The sequence below is a fragment of the Muscardinus avellanarius genome, assembly GCF_963383645.1.
Source record: "Muscardinus avellanarius genome assembly, chromosome: 8".
In the NCBI taxonomy this organism is placed as follows: Eukaryota; Metazoa; Chordata; class Mammalia; order Rodentia; family Gliridae; genus Muscardinus; species Muscardinus avellanarius.
Window position 1 is genome coordinate 14,924,351 of NC_137794.1, and position 19,703 is coordinate 14,944,053.

Consider the following 19,703-nt stretch of genomic DNA (forward strand, 5'->3'; position numbering starts at 1 on the left):
TGTGGTCCTCCAGTCTCAGCTGCCCAAGTACTGGAATTACAGGTGTGTAATACTATGCCCAGCTTGTTCCTTTTCTTAATGTCTTATTTAAGAAACTCTTTGAAAGCTGGGCATGGTGGCGCACGCTTGTAATTCCAGCATTTGGGAGACTGAGGCAGGATGATCTGGGTTCGCTGACAGCCTCAGCTACTTAGTGGGGCCCTTTGCAAACTGTTTCAAAATAAAACATAGGACTGGAGGTGTGTTGCAAACAGGTTCAGTGAGAACCTGTTTCAAAATAAAATATAGGACTGGAGGTGTGTTGCTTGGAGGTAGAATGTCCCTGGGTTCCATTCCCAGTGTTGAAAACAAAAAACCAAAAACCAAATAGCAACAAACAAAAAACCCCCAACTCTTTGAAGTTGGGCATGGTGGTGCATACCTGTAATCTCAGTATTTGGGCAACTAAGACAGGAGGATCACAGGTTCAAGACCAGCTGCAGCAACTTATAGCAAGACCCTGTTTTTTTTTTTTTTTTAAGGGCTGGGAATATAGCTCAGAATTAGAATGCCTTTGCCCCTGAGTTCAATCCCAGTTGAGAGAGGAGAAAGAGCGAGGGATTCTTTGTTACATTAAGAATGTAATGACCACCTATTCGCTCTAAATTCTTAGTATTTTTGCCTTTCGTATGTAAGTCTTTAATCATCTGGGATTGATTTTTTTTTGTATAGTGGGAGGTAGTGAGTAATATCCCTGCCATATGGGTAGCAATTGTTCCAGTGTCCTTCAGAATTGTCTAATTAACACTGCTTTGTATGGTGGATCTGTCATGTACTAGGCTTCTTCATTGATGTGGGGCCGTTCCTAGGTTCTCTGTTCTATTGATTTGTCTATTTCTATACCAATATCATATTGTCTTTAACGCTATGGACTACGTCGTCCATCTTCTGGACATTCTATCCTTCTAAAGGTACGCATGACTAATCTCTTCCTTCTGGTCTTTGTTTCACGGTTACATTCTTAGCCAGTCTTTCTTGGGAACTCTTTCTAAAGTTTCAATGCCTCCTCCAAAAACTTTACATCTTCTGATTGATTTTATTTTTTGCTTAGCACTTATTCTCTGCAGTAGTAACATGTATATTTATTGTGTTTATCTTTTCTCTTTCCCTTTAGAATAAAAGGTTTATGAGGGCACAAACGTTTTGGCTCTTTTATCACCTTTGTATTCCCAGAATAGAAAACATTGCCTGATACTTAGTAGGCGATTACTTGATATTTCTAGAACAAATCAAGTAATTTTGATATATGAAAGAGTAGTCCTTCTGTCTATATAACCCTTTAGTTTATTTTTGTGGTACCAGGGTTTGAACCCGGGCACATTCTACGTCTGAGCCACATCTCCCGAGTCCTGTTAATTTAGTTTATTTTATTTTGAAACAGGAACTTGGTAGCTTGATGAGAGTCTCACTACTTGCTGAGGCTGTCCTTGAACCTGTGAACCTCCTGTCTCAGCCTTCCAAGTTCTGGGATTACAGGTGTACATCACCATGCCTGGCTATGTACTACTCTTTAAAAATATGCTTTCTCTCCATTTCTCTTGCTTCAGTTAGACTAAGGACAGCAATCTAAAACAAAGGGAGAAAGAACAAGATGTTCACCTTAGGTTTCACTCCTAGCCAACTCCCACAGGTGAGTGGTGAAGTGGGGAGGGCTGGGGGCTCAGAGGTCAGCTATGTGTGCCCAGATTTTATGGGTCAGCCACCCTTCTGGGGATGCTTCCTGCTCCTCTGCTCTCCATGGGCATCAGGGCTGGCTACACCTAGATTATGCTCACTTGGTAAAGGAACTTACCACACTCTTGGTTTTTAGGGCAACACACCCCGCACAGGGGATGAATGAACATGCTTTGATTGAACATGTTACACGCATGGTAACTCACATCTCAGCTGTGACACACCGTGGGGCCAGAACCTGGAGCCGAGGAGTCACCTCAGGGTGACTGCCCTGTGGGGTAGTCTCTCTGTAGTTGGCATTGCCCCGGGTGGGTACTGAATTGTGTAGCGATGATTCATGGAAACTCAGCCAGAAAAGGTACTCTGTGCCTTATTTTAGGGTAAGCTAGGGAGCAAAGTCATTCTGGAAAGAATGTTTATGGAGTTTGCAGATGAGGACTTGAAGTTTTTTAGGCTGGAGTTACATTTGATTCAAACCATCTGTTTAATGTGGAGCTGAACCCAGCACTTTCAAAAATACATCTCTCACAGTGTTTATCAATTCTATTTCATAAATATTTGTTGAAGGCCCAAGGAGTGCCAGGAACTGGGGTTATAAAAATGAATGACACAGTCATAGCTGTTTTTGAAATACTTATGGTTTAGTGTCAGTAAAATCATGTTTATATGTGTTTTCTTCTTTTTGATTGTGAGGTCAGTGTCTGTAATTCTTAAGAATAGCAGTTGTGCATTTGGGAGGCTGGGACAGGAGGATTGCAGTTCGTGGACAGCCTCAGTTATTACTTAGTGAGGCCCTTTGCAACTCACTGAGAGCTTGTTTCAAATTAAAAATAAAAAAAATAGGGCTGGAGGTGTATCTTGGAGATAGAATGCTTCTGGGTTCCATCCCCAGTGCCAACCTTTCCCTCAAAAAAAAAAAAAAAAAAACCAAAAAAGGAATCTCAGTTGTCAGGGCTGAGCACTGTATAAATTTACTTTTTTTTTAAAAATGAAAGAACACATGCAAGAGCTCACAATGATTTACTGAAAACCACTTCTGAAGCACAACATTATTATGCATCATTGCGGCCGTGATATGTACCTTCATATTTCAATTACCTTTGGATACAGAAAACACTTTTCATAGGCAGGTAGTGACCTTAACTATGGCATTAGAAAACAGTAAAGATGCCAAGCTTTTTCTGTAATCCCAGTACTTGGCAGGCTGAGACGTGGGGATCGCAGGTTTGAAGCCTGTCTCAGAGACATAGGAGCCCACCAGCAACTTAGTGAGACATCAGGGCTGTGTGTATAGCTCAGGGATAGAATACCTCTGGGTTCAATTTCCAGTACAAAAAAGAAAATAGTAAAAAATGCTGGAATAGCTGACCGACGTGGGCTATTTTGTTTCCCAAGATTTAAAATATGTTTTTGATATAATGGAAAGGAAGCTATCTTGTGACATAATAAGATGTTGGTAATGTTAAGAGTGAACATATTTTTCCAGTTCTTTCTAAGCTGGTCATGAAAATGACATTGGTTATTAGCTAATTTATCATTTAGTTTGGAAGATAATGTGTTAGTCACTTTTTTTTTTTTTTTTTTTTTTTTTTTTGCAGGTCTGGGGATGGAACCCAGGGCCATCCCCTGCCCTATTTTTTTATTCTTTATTTTGAAACAGGGTTTCATTAAGTTGCCGAGGGCCTAAGTAGCTGAGGCTTCCCGCGAACCTCAATCCTCCAGTCTCAGCCTCCCAAATACTGGGATTATAAGAGTGCATCACCACATCCGGCTTGTTAGTCACTTTAAGAACCACAAAGACAAAAAAAAAAAAAAAAAAAAAAAAAAAAATCAAGTAGTGCTGGTATTCTTAACCAGATGCACATGGTGACCATAAACCTTTTGAAACTGTGTACAAAATGGGTTTGTATGTGATTTGGCCGAGATCATTTGCCAATTTGTCAAGTGGCTCATGTTTCCAAAAGATTAACACTCTGTTGCAGAAGAGCGATATAATTAGAGAAAAAAAAAATCACAAAATGCCTGAGGGGCATAAATGAGCAAGGCGGGTCCATGTGGAACATTTTCATTGCAAAATCTTTAACAATTTTGCAAGGGAAAATTTATTTGCTGCTAGTGATAAACATTTTTCGTACTTTGTCATTAGTTACTTTGTCTATGAGTTATCTGTTCCTTTTCAGTTTGTGTCTTAGAATTCTTCTTTTATACACTGACATAAGTTCTTTGTATCTTGGAAATATTCAACATGTGATGTTATATTTATGGTAAATTTTGGATGGCTGCAAAATAATTCTGTGTATATATATATAATTTGTATATATATACAAATATAATGTGTATATAATATAATGTATATATACACATTATAATATACATAATATAATGTGTATATAATATAATGTGTATATAATATAATGTATATATATATAATTTCTTTTTTTGTGGTATGGGGGGTGGAACCCAGGGGCTTTTCTACCTCCAGGCTATATTCCCAGACCTATTTTTATACTTTATTTGAAAACAGGGTCTCACTAAGTGGCTGAGGCTGGCTTCGAACAGGTGCGATCCTCCTGTCTTGGCCTCCCAAGCGCTGGGATTACAAGTGTGCGCCACCACGCCTAGCATGATTTTATACTTTTATAGTTAAAATCTCAAATTTTTTGTAATTTCATTTTCATTTATATTACTTCCTTAGCCACAGAGCAGATGCTCATGTAAATGTTCTTATGATCTGAGTGTCATATATTTCTTTAAAGCAGTTTACTAGCCTCAGTACTTTCATCAGCAACCTAGCAAGACCTTGTTTCAAAATAAAAAATATAAAAATAAAAAATATAAAAAGGGCTAGTGGTGTAGCTTGGAGGGAGAATGACCCTGAGTTCAACCTACAGTAACACACACACACACACACACACACACACACACACGCTAGTTCATGTTCTTAGGCATCTTTGGATCAGGTGATGTTATATATTTGACAGAGAAAAATCAGCCGAAGCTCTTTTGTCACAGGAATAGAATTAGGAGAGTCATGGGCATTCTGCCTCCGACCTACATTCCCATTCCTTTTTATTTTGAAACAGGGTTTCAATAAATTGCTAAGGAGCTGGCCAATTTGCTGGCTCTAAACTTGTGATGCTCCTCACAGGACCTTTTGAAGTCATTCTTCTTCAGTTTATCTGTAAAAGAGGGCCAATAATAGAACATACCTTATGTGGTTTTGGGGAGTAGAAAACATTATATAAACACTTGGAACAGGTCCTGGTACAAAAGGCAGCCATAGCGTAGTCCTTTGTAAAAGGCACCAATTTATTAGGTGCTTTGAAACATTTCTTTCTTTTCTTTTGTGGCACTGGGAATTGAACCCCAGGGACATTTTACATTGGAGCTACACTCCCAGGCTTATTTTATTTAATTTTGAAAGAGGGTCTTGCTAAGTTGCTGAGGCTGGCCTCGGACCTCTAATCCTCCGTCTCAGCCTCCCAAGAACTAGGGTTACAAGCGTGCACCACCAGGCCAGGCTATCTACTTTGCATTTCTAAAAATTTCATCATATTAAAATTTCACTTTTCCCAGGCTCTCCGCAAGCCTTTTGTGAGGGAGACCCGCCTCCTAGCGGCCACTAGGAGACCTTGCAGAGAGCAGGGTGAGAGGGGTGGCTTTGGAGTCCGCGGTCCCACACCTGGCGAGCAGTGGTACATCCAGTCGGTCCCCATCGCTTCCGCTTCGTGGGCCCTACCTTCCCCCCGAGCTGATCCTAAGTTCTGCGGATTTGTGGCGATGGGCATCCATTCACTCTTTCTAGTTCATTCCACAGACCGCGGTACGGGGCTATTAGTGATGAGGGGGCGAGGAGAGAACTGAACGTGGAACCTGCTGGTCCGAGGCTTGCACTCCAGAAGGAGAAACAAAACATGTGTCCTACGTGAAGAGTCAACAAGGGACAAAAGAGCCCCCGAGAGAGTGAGCCAGGAAGAGGATGGCGGTGTCTGCTCTCCACTGCTACCCCAGGCAGCACTCAGGCGGGGCAAAACGCCACGCTTCTCTCCATCCGTGGAGTCCTGTCTCTCGACCGGGTGGAACATCTTGCCTCTAGCATCCCATCATCCCAGTTCCCATTGTCAAAAGCTAGCGAATCCACCCACTGAAGAAGCAGCTTAAAAATTGGGGGAACGACCTCAGTCACGCTCACTTCAAAAAGCCCGCTGGCACTGAGCGGGAAAACGCGGCTCTGAGCATGCGCAGGACTCCCGCGCGGTGGGCGGGGCCCGGTGGGCGGGCCTGCTGTACCGGGCGCTTCCGCTTCCGGTCCCAAATGAAATCTCCCGCCACAGCCGAGAAGTAGCTGTCAGGGTCTGCGTTCTTGTGTCTCGCTGCTTGCAGGTAAAAGAAACTCCTGCGGATTGGTTTAGGAGCGAGAGCAGTTCTTTTATAGAAGAGGGAAACTCTGGAAAAGGAGATCGATTTCCAGGCAGTGCGGGCAAAAGGATTGACCTGGTGCTGCGCGGGTTTGGATGTGGGTTGTTTAGGGCAGGACGCGGGTGCCAGGGAGAAGTTGGGGGAAGGGGCTGGAATATTTTATAAAGCACCTGCGGATGCGTTCTAAAAGGAGTTCTGGGAGACAGGATCCAAAAGACAGTTGTTTTCAAGGGTCATAAGATAGACAGGACGGAGTTCATTAAGCTAGTCAAACCTACCGTGTTTTCCTGATTTCAGGATTGCAGCCTCTGTAAACTTCATCTTAAGTTTTGGGACAACAGCGATATAAAGAAGGGGGGAACACAGACCCATAGTGAGCAGACAACATCACTTGACTTTAATATTGCTAAAAATTAGGGCCAGCACCTACACCTCCTGTTCCCCACCACAAAAATTATTACAGGCGTATTGTAGGATATCTGGAAGATACATCACCTGGGGATAACCACTTTTAATGTTTTGTGCATGTCTTCCATTTCAATGTTTTTTTCTGTGAATGTGTAATTATTTCTTGTGTGGTTTTTGTTTGCTGTTATTCATGACTCTGTTTTCTCTTATTTTACATTTGTATGTGATTTTTTCCGAAGGTGACCCAAGATGCAGTTTTCTGGAGGAAAGCGGAGGAAGCTGAGGTTGGCGGGCGACCAGAGGAACGCTTGTTACCCTCATAGTCTTCAATTTTACTTGCAGCCACCTTCTGAAAACATATCGTTGATAGAGTTTGAAAACTTGGCCATTGATAGAGTTAAATGTGAGTACCACTGTGTTCTAGGTGGCAGGGAGTTTGAATTGTATACTCTAATTTATATCTTTCTTGAAGCTGTATGCTAGGACAAGGAGACAGTTAAAATAATAGTCATATACCAGTATCTTCACTGCTTAAATAACTAGGAATGCTATTGAAGCATAGAAGTGGGGGTGACTGACTTAGTCTGATTAAGTAAGACTTCTTAGAAAAGTAAAAATGGAACCTGCAGCAGGATGGGGTGATGTGTGCCTACAATCCCAGTACTGGAGGCTGAGACAGGAGGATCATAGGTTCAAGAGCAACCTCAGCGATTTAATGAGGCTCTCTGCAACATAGACCCTTTTCCCAAATAAAACAATAAAATAGGCTGGGGGTGTAGCTCAAAGAGAATGCTCCTGGGTTTCATCCCCAGTACCACACACACACACACACACACACACACACACACACACACACCCCAAATGCCTAAAGAGAAGAATTTATCTGAGGAAGGATTGATAAGGGGCTTTAGTGATTTTTGAGCAGTGGGTGGCATCTATACAGGGTGATTTATTTATATGATGGCCCTACTTTACTATTATATCTTCCCCTTTTCCTTAAGAGGAAAGGAAGGACTGTTTTCTTCTTTCTTTCTTCCTTCCTTCCTTCCTTTCTTTCTCTCTCTCTCCTTCCTTCCTTCCTTCCTTCCTTCCTTCCTTCCTTCCTTCCTTCCTTCCTTCGTGGTACTGGGGATTGAACCCAGGGGGCATTCTACCTCTGAGCTTCACCCCTACCCCTATTTTTCAATTTTTATTTTGAAAAATATCTCACTAAGGTGTGGAGGGCTTCACTAAGTTGTTGAGGCAGGCCGAGAACCTGCAATCCTTCTGTTTAAGCCTCTCATGTACGGGGGTTACAGGTGTGTGCCACCATACCTGGCAAAAGTTTGTTTTTTTTTAAAAAAAATGATAATCTCTGCTGAGTAAACAAAGGAGACTGCTAAACAGGCAGCTTCACGTACAGAATACAAACAAGGGGTGCTTAATTTTTTCCACCTTATGTGCTTTCCATTCCTCAGCAACAGTGTCTCAATACAACAGGAATTATCCACCTTCTTTCTCTCTGCCCTGGTTCAGAATCCCTGGTGTTAGATTATGCTGTGAGGAGCATGAGTATTTTCTGTACACAGCTAGAGATTATCTTTTTTTATGCAGTACTGGAATGGAACCTGGGGATGTTCTATCTCTGAGCTGCATCCCCAGCCTTATTTTTTATTCTTTATTTTGAAACAGGGTCTCACTGAGTTGCAAAGGGCCTCGCTAAGTAGCTGAGGCTGTCTGCGAACCGCGATCTTCCTGTCTCAGTCTCCCGAATGCTGGGATTACAAGTGTGTACCACCACGCCCAGCTGGAGATTATGTTATAAACATTTAAAATTCATATAAATGTACTTGCAGAAAATAGGACTGTTATTCTATCATGTTCTAAGAATAATTAAATAATTACTATCCATAAAATTTTTTTTCAATTTAGTTTTAAAAAATTATGTTGCATTTATACTATTTTTTGTTTTAGTGCTAAAAACAATTGAGAATCTTGCTGTGAGCTATGTGAAAGGAACTGAGCAATACCAGAGTAAATTGGAGGCTGAGATTCGAAAGCTCAAGTTTTCCTACAGAGTAAGTAAAAGAGGAAACAAAGTGTCTTCAGTCTGTGTTCATATTACTGAGTGTAAATTGAGAAAAAGGGCATGTGTTAGGCACAGGGCTTTTATAATGACTGACTAACAACTGATGAGAATGACTGACGTAGGTAGGCTGTGCATGAAGGTGCCTGTAGTTTACTGGGGTGATTGACGCGTAATCAGAGGATTATAGTATGGCAAGGATTCTCAGGCTTGCTGTCATTACTTTGGGCCTTGAGAGTCCTTGCTACATGAACTGTCCTGTGCACTGTGGGATACTCAGTGCCATTTGTGGCTTCTCTCCAGTGTGTCTCCATACATTGGCAAGTGTATTTTGGGCCACACAGGATGATGAGTGCTGTTATTAGATGGGTGCTTCAGGAACTCCAGGAGCACATGTGATTACCCAGCTCTGCTGGGGAGCACTGGGGAGGCTTTCCAGGGGAAGGGATGCTGGAACTGCATTTTGACAGATGTGATGAGATTTTTTTATTTTGGGAAGATGACTGCCAATAGCATGTTGATAGGGTTATATCTTTTGAGAGGGAAAACAGGGGCCTATAAATGATGACAGTCTGAATGAGAGAAAGGAACTGATTGAAGAGATAATAAAAAGGTAGGATCAAAAGCTCTTAGTAACTTGTAGGGAGAAAGCAGAGAGAAAAGTTTTGAATGACACCCAGGTTTCTAATTAGGACAGTTATGTGGATGGTGGTGATATTTTTGAGAGGTGGTATCCAAGAGGAGAAGCAAGTATTGAGTTTAGTTCTAGACATACCTTTGAGGTCCCTGTGGTGATGTCTAGTAGGTGATTGGATATGCAAGCGTGGACTTAGAAGACATCTTTAGCCAGGCGCGGTGGCGCATGCTTGTAATCCCAGCACTTGGGAGGCGGAGACAGGAGGATCGTGCTGGTTCGAAGTCAGCCGCACTGGCTTAAGAGACCCTGTTTTCAAATAAAAAGTATAAAATAGGTCTGGGAGTGTAGCCCAGAGGTAGAAGGGCTTCCAGGAATCCCAGTACCACCAAAAAAAAAAAAAAAAAAAAAAAAAAGAAGACATCTTTAGTGGAAGTGTAGGTTTAAGGAAGGGTTGGAATCAGGAGAGGATGAGAACACTCTAGAAAAATAATTTGAGAAAATATGGAGGACAGGACATGAGGACACTAATATTTAAGGTGATGTGGAATTGGAGGAGTCTGGGAAGGAGATTGGGAAGGAGCTTTCTGAGAAATGAGATTGATCTGAATAGTGGTATCACAGACGCCAAGGAAGGCCGGAGTTTCAGTAATAGTGGCCATATTAATAGTGATAAAATAGGAGTAACACAGCAGGTATTTGTATTGTGCTTACTATGTGCCAGATTACGTTCTAAGTATATTATGTATATTAATATTAACCCATGTAATCCAGATGATAGTCTTAATAGGTAGGCGCTCTTATCATCCCTGTTTTACAGAAGAGGAAATTGAGCAGTATTTACTGATATACTAAATAACTTGCCCGAGCTCAGGAGATGGTAAGTCATGGGGCCAAGATTCAAATCTGGGGATTCTGTTTCTGTGGTGGTACTCTTAACCACAGCAGCATCAGAAGCTTAAAGTAGATTATATAAGACCGATTGTACAGTGTCCACTGGATTAGCAGTTGGGTGGGCCATTAGATGGGGGCAGATGCAGTGGTTGGAAGAGAGAGGTGGGTATGGAGTATGGACTCCCTTAAGATGTTTAGCGAAAAGACCAGAGAAATAGAGCAGAAGATAGAGGATGTTTATATATATGTAAAACATATATGAAATACATAGCATGAAATAATTAAACATGTTTATAAACTGAACAGAAAAATCTAGAATCAAAAGAAGAGGCAAGGAGCTTGATATTTTGATAGAGCATTAGATAAATCAAGGTTTTTAAGACAAGAGCAAATGAGTTGGAGTGTTAGGTGTAGGGGTTAGCCTTAGGTCCAGGAAGGAGAGATGGGGAGGAAGGCAGCATAGCTCGTGGGTGCACAAGCATGGAGCTGAAGGAGTTTTTCTGATGGCGTTCATTTCCTATGAAGTAGGGCATGTTGTCTGTTGAGAGCCAAAGGAAAGTTGCTGTGGTAGGGGCCTTGGAGAAACTGAAACAGCTTTTCTAAGGAGTGAAAAAGGAGGGGATTATGTGTCCAATTCCAGCTCTGCTGCTGACAGGCCCTGTGCTATAGTTTGGATCTGGACTGTTGCACACATACCCATCCAATACAGGCTTGGCTCTCAGCCCGGTGCTCTCTGAAGGTGGTGGGACATTTAAGAGAGGGGAACCGCTGGTAGGTCCAAGATCATTGCGGGCATGCCCTTGAAGCAGATTATGGAACCCTGATCTTTTCTATTTCCTTTGGCTTCCTTGTCACCATGAGGGGAGCAGCTTTATTTCTACCATAGGCTCAACTAACCATGTTAGCCAACTAATACCATGGACTGAAATTGTGAGCCAAACGAACCTTTCTTTTTTAAGTGGATTATCTTAGGTATTTTGTTATAGCAACACAAAGCTGACTAGCAGACTTTGTAACTCTGGATAAGCTATAAAATCTCTCAGTGCTTCAGTGTCCTCCTTTTTTTTTTTTTTTTTTTTTTTTTTGTGACACTGGGTTGAACCCAGAGGCATTCTACCTCTGAGCTATACCCCCAGCCCTTTTTTATTTTTTATTTTGAAATAGGGTCTCATTAAGTTGTGGGAGGCCTTGCTAAGTTGCTGAGGCTGGCTTTGAACCTGTGAACCTCCTGTCTCAGCCTCCCAAGTATTGGGACTACAGATGTGTGCCAGCACACCAGGCCAGTTTCGTTATCTTTAAAATAAGGGTATAGTAGCTGGACACAGTGGTGTATGCCTGGAATCCCAGTACTTGGGAGACTGAAAAAGGAGGATTGTAGGCTAGAGGCCAGCTTCAACAACTTAGTGGGACCGGTTTCAAAATTAACACTAGCTACCTAACTAAGGGCTGGGCATGTAGCTTAGAGGTAGAATGCTCCTGGGTTTAATCCCTAGTACCCTCTTCTCTCAAAAAAGCAAGAACAAACAAATTAACTAATTAAAGAAATAAGGTATAAAATAGTGCCTACTTCATGAGGCTTTCAAAAAAAGGATTAAATGGATTAATACATTAAAACTGCATAGAACAGTGTCTGGTACCTGGTAAGTGCATGTAATGTGTTCTGTCTTGCTCTTTTGGGCTTGACTAAAGATAAGATTTGTAGCATTGGTAAAGGTCTACTTGAAGTGAGAAGTGGTGAGTGTTTGAATTCCAGATTCCCAGAGTTGTGTATTTTTTCCTCTAGTGTTTTGGGAATAGGACTGCGTGCAGACTATACCTATAAACTAATTTTGAATCTAAGTTTTGACAAATGATTGGAATTAAGAATTTGAGGGTTGATCTAAGAAATGGTTGAGGTGAGAGCCTTGGGCATAATCTGGATAAGAAGTGTGGTGGCACACGCTTGTAATCCCAGCGCTTGGGAGGCTGAGACAGGAGGATCGCACAGGTTCAAAACCAGCCTCAGCTACTTAGTGAGGCTCTCAGCAACTTAGTGAGACCCTGTTTCCAAATAAAGTATAAAATATAGGTCTGGGAGTATAGCCCCGAGGTAGAAAAGCCCCTCGGTTCCATCCCTAGTACCACACACACACACACACACACACACAAAAAAAAAAAAAAAAAAAGAGAGAAAAGAAAAAGAAAAGAAAAGAAAGGAGAACAGTAAGAGAGGGTGAAGAAAGAAGTTAAGAAAGAGGGATTGATAGAAAGTATGTTCAAACCCAGGAGACTTTGAGTTCAGTTCTCAGTTTCACCTGATTGTAACTTAAGTAAAATGATAATTATCCTGGAAAGCATATTAAGAAATGTGTTTTTGAGCTGGGTGTGGTACGTACACCTCTAATCCCAGTACTTGGGAGGCTAAGACAGGAGGATTACAGGTTTGAGGACAGCCTCAACAATGTAGTGAGACTCTCAACAACCTATTAAGACCCTGTTTCTCAAACAAAAAGTAAAAAGAGCTTGGGTTAATGCCCTTGGATTCAACCCGCAGTAAAACACACACACACACACACACACACACACACACACACACACACACACACTCAAATGTGTTTATGAAATTTTTACTTTATCATTGGTTACTACTGACTCAATGTTTCTTCATATCTCTTGTCACTCTAAGGCATTTATTTTATTTGTTATTATTTTTAAGGAAAACTTAGAAGATGAATATGAACCACGAAGAAGAGACCATATTTCTCATTTCATTTTGCGCCTTGCTTATTGCCAGTCGTGAGTAAATATTTATACGCTCATAGCCAGAGACCTTTGGTTATAAACTGGTATATGGCAAGTTTTGTACTGAACATAGAAAAACTTAGAATAACTTTAGGAACCGGTGTACTATGGATTGAATGTTATTGTAGTCACTCATTTGAAGAAAATTGCTTATTCAAAAATACTAAAAATATTTTGTATTGCAAAAATTTTGTCCGATGAAACACTTTTTAACTTTACAGAAGAGATTTTTCATTTGGGTTTTAAAATTGAAAGAGTTTAAGCCGGGCGTGGGGGCGCACGCTTGTAATCCCCGCGCTTGGGAGGCTGAGACAGGAGGATCGCACGGGTTCGAAGCCAGCCTCAGCTACTTAGTGAGGCTCTCAGCAACTTAGCGAGACCCTGTTTCCAAATAAAATACAAAATGGGTCTGGGAGTATAGGCTGGAGGTAGAAAGCCTCTGGGTTCCACCCCCAGTACCACCAAAAAAAAAAAAAAAAGAGTTTTTATTATGAAGGACTTTTCAGAAAAAAATACCTTTTCAGAAAAAAAGTAGAAACGTTTATAAGAAACAATCAAACATATAGGTGAATTTGATACAGGTTTTAGAATTTGAGCTGTATGGGCCTATTAAGCTCTTGCTATTTTCAGTTTGTGGTTGATTTCTTATAAGTCAATAGTGCCACCCAGAGGGAGAAGGAGTTAGTTGCTTTTTAAAAAATCTTTTTTTCCCTTATTAGTTTTGACCATTAATAAAGTTACATATTTTTTAAATTAGTATGCTAAACAAGTACAAATCTTGAATTACTTACTATCCCAATTATATGTGGGAGATTACTAGGTTTGGTCCTAGAGTTTTCCTTTGATATAAAAGCATATATAAAGCCGGGTGTGGTGGCACACACTTGTAATCCCAGAATTTGGGAGAATAAGACTGGAGGATCACGGTTCGTAGACAGCTGCAGCTACTTAGTGAGGCCCTCCACAACTTAGTGAGACCCTATTTCAAAATAAAGAATAAAAAATAGGGCAGGGGGTGTAGCTCGGAGGTCAAATGCCTCTGGGTTCCATCCCCAGACCCGCAAAAAAAAAAAAAAGCATATGTAATTCATGTAATTTATATAGTAAATGAATTGCTGACAGTTTGTAAAAGTCATCTAAACAAAATAAATTATGCTTTACATGTAGTAGGGTAATTATTTTATAATATAACAAGACTATTTATGATTTATCTGCCTTATAAATTAATATATTTTTTGATGACTCTGAAATATTAAGAGTATACTTATGCCTGTTACATTTTGTGAAATTATGAACTGTAAAGCTTAAGATTGCACTTTGCAAAGTTTATTGATTATAGTCTATTCAGATGTAAAATTACCTTTTAAAAATTTGTGTCAGGCGTGGTGGTTCATGCTTGCAATCTCAGTACTTGGGAGGATCGCAGGTTCGCAGCCAGCCTCAGCTACTTAGTGAGACCCTGTTTTAAGATAAAGAGTTAAAAAGCAGGGCCGGGCGTGTAGCTTGGATGTAGAATGCCCTTGGGTTCAATCCTGGTACTGAAAAAAAAAAAAAATTTAGCTGGGCGTGGTGCACATGCCTGTAATCCCAGTATTTGGGAGGCTGAGAGGATCAAAGGTTTGTAGCCAGCCTCAGCAACTTAGTGAGACCCTGTTTCAAAATTAAAAAATAAAATAGGGATAGTGATAGGGTGTGGGTCAGAGGTAGAACACCCCTGGGTTTAGTCCCCGATACAGAACAAAAGAAGTTTCTTGGATTTAATATTCATTGGATTTTTAATGTATACTTATACTTTTCTGTTTTTCTTTTAGTGAAGATCTTAGACGCTGGTTCATTCAACAAGAAATGGATCTGCTTAGATTTCGATTCAATATTTTACCCAAGGACAAAATTCAGAGTTTCTTAAAGGATAGCCACTTGCAGTTTGAGGCTGTAAGTATATTTTTAATAGTTATTTCCAGTTGTTTTCACTGCTTATCCATCCCTTTGGCCTTAAGTGCTACTGATAGGTGAGGTTCATTCTGTTTACATTTTTTCTTAAGTACCTGTCTGAAAGAATAGCTAGTAGGTTTGTACCCAGGTGATAATTACTTATTTGCAGTAGTGAAATGTCTGTGACATTTAGCAGTGATAACTGTTGTGGGTGGAAATAGAATTTATGTCTTTTAGATGGCTTTGTGATACAGTGGGAAAAGAGAACAATTCTATTTGAGAGCATTTAGAATAGTCAAATGGTAGTGGGACAGTCTAGGATCTCTTTTGGGGTTGGAGTAGATGGCTTGAAGCCAAATAAAATGTAAAAGTTGGAGTAGATGAAAAGTAGATGGGAGACATTTGTCTTGACATGTCCTGTCTGAAGATGTACTCATTGTGGCCAGGGACACTGTCATTCTTATGAATTGGGGAAAACAGATTGCGTGCGTGTGTGTTTGTGTGTGTGTGTGTGTGTGTGTGTGTGTGTGTGTGTGTGTGTAACAAACATTTAGTAGATGCTCAGTGTCTCTTTCGTGCTAAGGGCTCTTTCTGTTCTTCCCCCGTTTACTTCTCGACACCTCCTTGAGGTCTTGAGGTCTTGTTACACGTGGTCGGGCAGTCAGTGCTGTGCACAGGATCGCAGGACCGCCGGCTCAGACCCACTGTGTCTCCTGCTGTGCTTGTGGTTCTGATCCTTGGTGAAGTCCAGTATTGCTATCATCAATTCTAGTTAATTTAACCTTTCATACTAGAAATTATTTATTTTTTGCTGTCGTTGAAACTACTGGTTTTATTAGGTCATAGAGAAAAATGTCCTTGAGCAAATTTTTAAAATTTGCCATTAGTGGTCCTGGGAGTTGAACTTGGGCCTTGCACACACTAGGCAAGTGCTCTACCACTGAGCCCCTATAGGTTTATTTTTTAATATATTTTTCAAGATAGAAATCACATTATCTTGGCGGGCGTGGTGGCGCATGCTTGTAATCCCCGTGCTTGGGAGGCAGAGACAGGAGGATCGCTCAGGTTCGAAGCCAGCCACGCTGGCTTAGGAGACCCTGTTTCCAAAAATAAAATAGGTCGGGGAGTGTAGCCCGGAGATAGGCTTCCAGGAACCCCAGTACCACCAAAAAAAAAAAAAAAAAAAATCACATTATCTTGAAATTAATCTTTTTTTTGTGGCACTAGGTATTGGACATAGAGGCATTCTACCTCTGAGCTATATCCCAGGCCTTTTTATTTTCTGTTTTCCAATAGGGTCTCACTAGGTTGCTGCGAGACTTGCTAGGTTGTTAAAGCTGATCTTGAACCTGTGATCTTCCTGTCTCAGCCTCCCAAGTGAAATTCACACTTTTAAAACATAAAATTCATTAGATTTTAAGATAATCAGAGTCACTATGGCAGTTTAGAATGCTTCATCACCCTTAAAATGAAATTTGTACTCATTAGCAGCCCCTTCCTATTCCTTCCTTTTGCAGTTCTTTTTATTTTTCTTGGATGTACTTATTCTGGAATAGGCATCCTTTGGAAGACCTTGTAAAGGATTGATTTTTTTTTTAAGATGTTTTGTGGATTTAACCAGTAATACATCTGAACCTGGGCTTCTCTCTGTGGGTTGCTTTAAAATTATTTTTATTTTATTTTATTTTTTATTGGTGTATTATATTCATACATCATATTGGGGTAAAAATCTTGTGTGTACATACATGTACACATCACTGATTTAACCCCTACCCAATTCCTGCCCCATTCCCTCCCCGTCCCTCCTTCCCTTGCATGGCTTAGTGGTTGACTTCGATATGTTTAAGTACATTGTGTGTTTTAGAGAATTTCCTTCTTCCCCCCTTCTTTCTCCTCCTTTAGGTTGTCTTGTTTGCTGCTCTATAGGATTTCCTTTTTCATCTAGTGTTCCTCCTATGACCCATTTCTCCTTAGCTTTCACACATTAGGGAAAGCATCTGTTTTCTTATTTTTTGTGACTGACTAATCTCACTTAGCATAATGTCCTCCAGTTCCACCCATTTCCCTGAAAATGATGTAATTGAGTTTTTTTTTGATGGCTGAGTAAAATTCCATTGTGTACATATTCCACAGTTTTGTAATCCATTCATCTGTTAATGGCCGTCTTGGCTGGTTCCATAGTTTGGCTATGGTGAATTGTGCAGCTATGAACATAGATACACATGCATTAGTTTGGTAGTTTGTTTTCCTATCTTTTGGGTAGATACCCAGAAGTGGTATTGCTGGATCAAATGGTAGGTTTGTTCCCATTCTTCTGAGGATTCTCCATACTGTTTTCCAAAGTGGTTGCACTAATTTGCAATCCCACCAACAATGTCTTAGAGTTCCCACTTCTCCACATCCTCGCCAGCATCTGTTGTTGTTTGTGTTTTGAATGATTGCCATTCTAGTTGGAGTTATTGATTTGAGATTTTTTTTTCTCTTACAATGTGGACATTTATAACTATAAATTTCCCTTTTATCACTTGGAAATGTTCCTCTTTATCTCTAGAACATTTTCTGATTTGAGACCTATTTTGTCTGATAAAAAATATTCCAGATGTTTTGTGGTTATTTGCATATTATGTCTTTTCCCATCCTTTTAATTTCATACTATTTGTTTTAATATAAAATATATCTGTTGTAGACAGCATATAGTTGAGTCAAAATTATTCATTCTACCAGTCTTTTGATTGGGCTGCTTACATTTACATTTAATGCAATTTCTGATAAGGTAGGATTTATACCTGCCATCTCATTATTTGTTTTCTATATGTCTTATTTTTTTTTTCTCTTATTTCTCCATACTTTTTCATGTTAAATAGATATTTTCTAGGGTGGTATATTAATAATTCCCTTGTTTGTTTTCCTATTTTTTTGAGTTATTTTCTTAGTGGCTGCCCTTGAAATTAAAATTACCATTTTATCTCAAAACAGTCTAGTTGGGATTAGCCTTAATTTCAAGAGTACACAAAACTTTGCTTCTGTAGCCTGTGTTCTCTTTCTTACTGCTCTTAGTGCTATGCATATTGTATCTTTATACTTTTTATTTTTTGCAGTACTGGAGATGGAACTGAGGGCCATTTTACCTTTGAGCTACAACCCCAGCCCTATTTTTTATTTTTTTATTTTGAACCAGAGTCTCACTGAGTTGCAGAGGTCCTCACTGAGTAACTGAGTCAGTCTGTGAACTGTGATCATCCTGACTCAGCCTCCCAAATGCTGGGATTACAATCATGTGCCACCATGCCCAGTTTGTATTTTATACTTTAACAGGGGTAAGAATTTTGAGCTCTAGGTGGTGTAAAATATCTTTATTATACTCTATCCTACACTATTTTAATGTTACACTGGAGTTAAGTTTGCCTTGGCTTTAGTTATAGTTATATTCTTATATAGTTATAGTTTCTGGTTTTGGAATCATTTTCTTCTTCTTCTTTTTTTTTTTTTTTTTTTTGGTTACTGGGAGTGGAACCCAGAGGCTTTCTACCTATGAGCTATACTCCCAGACCTATTTTATACTTTATTTGGAAACAGGGTCTCACTAAGTTGCTGAAAGCCTCACTAAGTAGCTGAGGCTGGCTTCGAACCTGTGCGATCCTCCTGTCTCAGCCTCCCAAGCGCTGGGATTATAAGCGTGCGCCACCACGCCCGGCTGGAATCCTTTTCTTATCAGGAGTTTGAAGGTGTTGCTGTATCACCTTTTAGCTTTGAGAGTTGCTCCTGAGAAACCTGATCATATTTTGATTTCTGGTTCCTTGCATGTAACTTTGCCATTCTCACCCTTCCCCTGGTGGTGTGAAATTTTATGGTGATTTTTGAATATTTTTTTATTTATTAGGATGGGAACATAGTCGACCTTTTTCATCTAATACGTAGACTCTTTAATTTAGGAAATCTCTTTTTATTATTGCTTTAATAATTACTTCTGTTTGTAATGGATTCTGTCTCCGTTATATTTATTTTTCTATTCTCTCTTTGTAATCTCTTATTGGTTGGAATTTGGGCCTTCGGGATTGGTCCTCTTTTGTCCTGATATCCAATCTGTACCTCTTTGTTTTATTTTTTGAGGAATTTTTTTAACTGTTTTTCAGTTTTTCTACATATATTCTTCTCTTGTTTTTAATTCCTAATAGCTCTTTCCAGTTTTCTTTTTTTGTAGCTTTTCATTTTTGCTTCCTGAATATTACTCTCTCTTTCAAAGGCTTTTGATTGTAGCATTCCTTATTTCCTTTTATGTTTTGTTTTCCTCGCATGCATTTGTTTAGTTCGTCTGTATTAGTCTTTTATGTTCAGAGTTTTCTTCGAATATCTAATGATCTTGGCTATTTATTAATGTTTAAGATTGAGATACTAAAAAGTATATTGGAGACTGGGTTTTGTGTGCACATGTGGGTACATAAAACACTTATTTACAATTGTACTTTATTCATTCACCTTTGACCCCTGCTAAAGTTAAGATTTCAGAGACGAATCCTCCAATCTCATTCTTCAGTGACCTGAGTCTTAATGCTGAGAGCCAGCTGGGCGCCAGGGGAACACTGTTAGATTTCCCTATGGTGTTTTTTATTTCACCCCTTATTGTTTTGCACCCGTTAACTCACATCTTTCTTCTCTTGTACTTGATAGTTGTAATTCATGAACACTTCTGGTGCCCTCTGAGGTCATAACAGCCCTGTTCTTTTCAGTAGCACTTTCTCCAGGGATGTAGGTTGTAGCTTTCTCTTCTCTTCTGAGTCAGTTGACATACTTTCAGCTACTTTCCAAAAACATGCTGAGCTCTCTAGCCCATGATTGTAATTGTCATTAGTGTTTTAT

General features: G+C 40.0%; 1 protein-coding gene across 1 annotated transcript in view; it reads left to right on the forward strand.

The window, feature by feature from the left end:
* Positions 1 to 6,789: 6,789 nt before the first annotated feature.
* PRIM2 (DNA primase subunit 2) overlaps positions 6,790 to 19,703 on the forward strand; it is a gene marked incomplete at both ends in the record, with an annotated part of 291,802 nt that continues 278,888 nt past the window's right edge. The window contains 4 exons of the mRNA XM_080700663.1: positions 6,790 to 6,943; positions 8,494 to 8,597; positions 12,829 to 12,908; positions 14,726 to 14,846. Coding sequence (XP_080556789.1) covers positions 6,790 to 6,943; positions 8,494 to 8,597; positions 12,829 to 12,908; positions 14,726 to 14,846 — 459 coding nt within the window. The remainder of the gene's footprint in view (positions 6,944 to 8,493; positions 8,598 to 12,828; positions 12,909 to 14,725; positions 14,847 to 19,703) is intronic.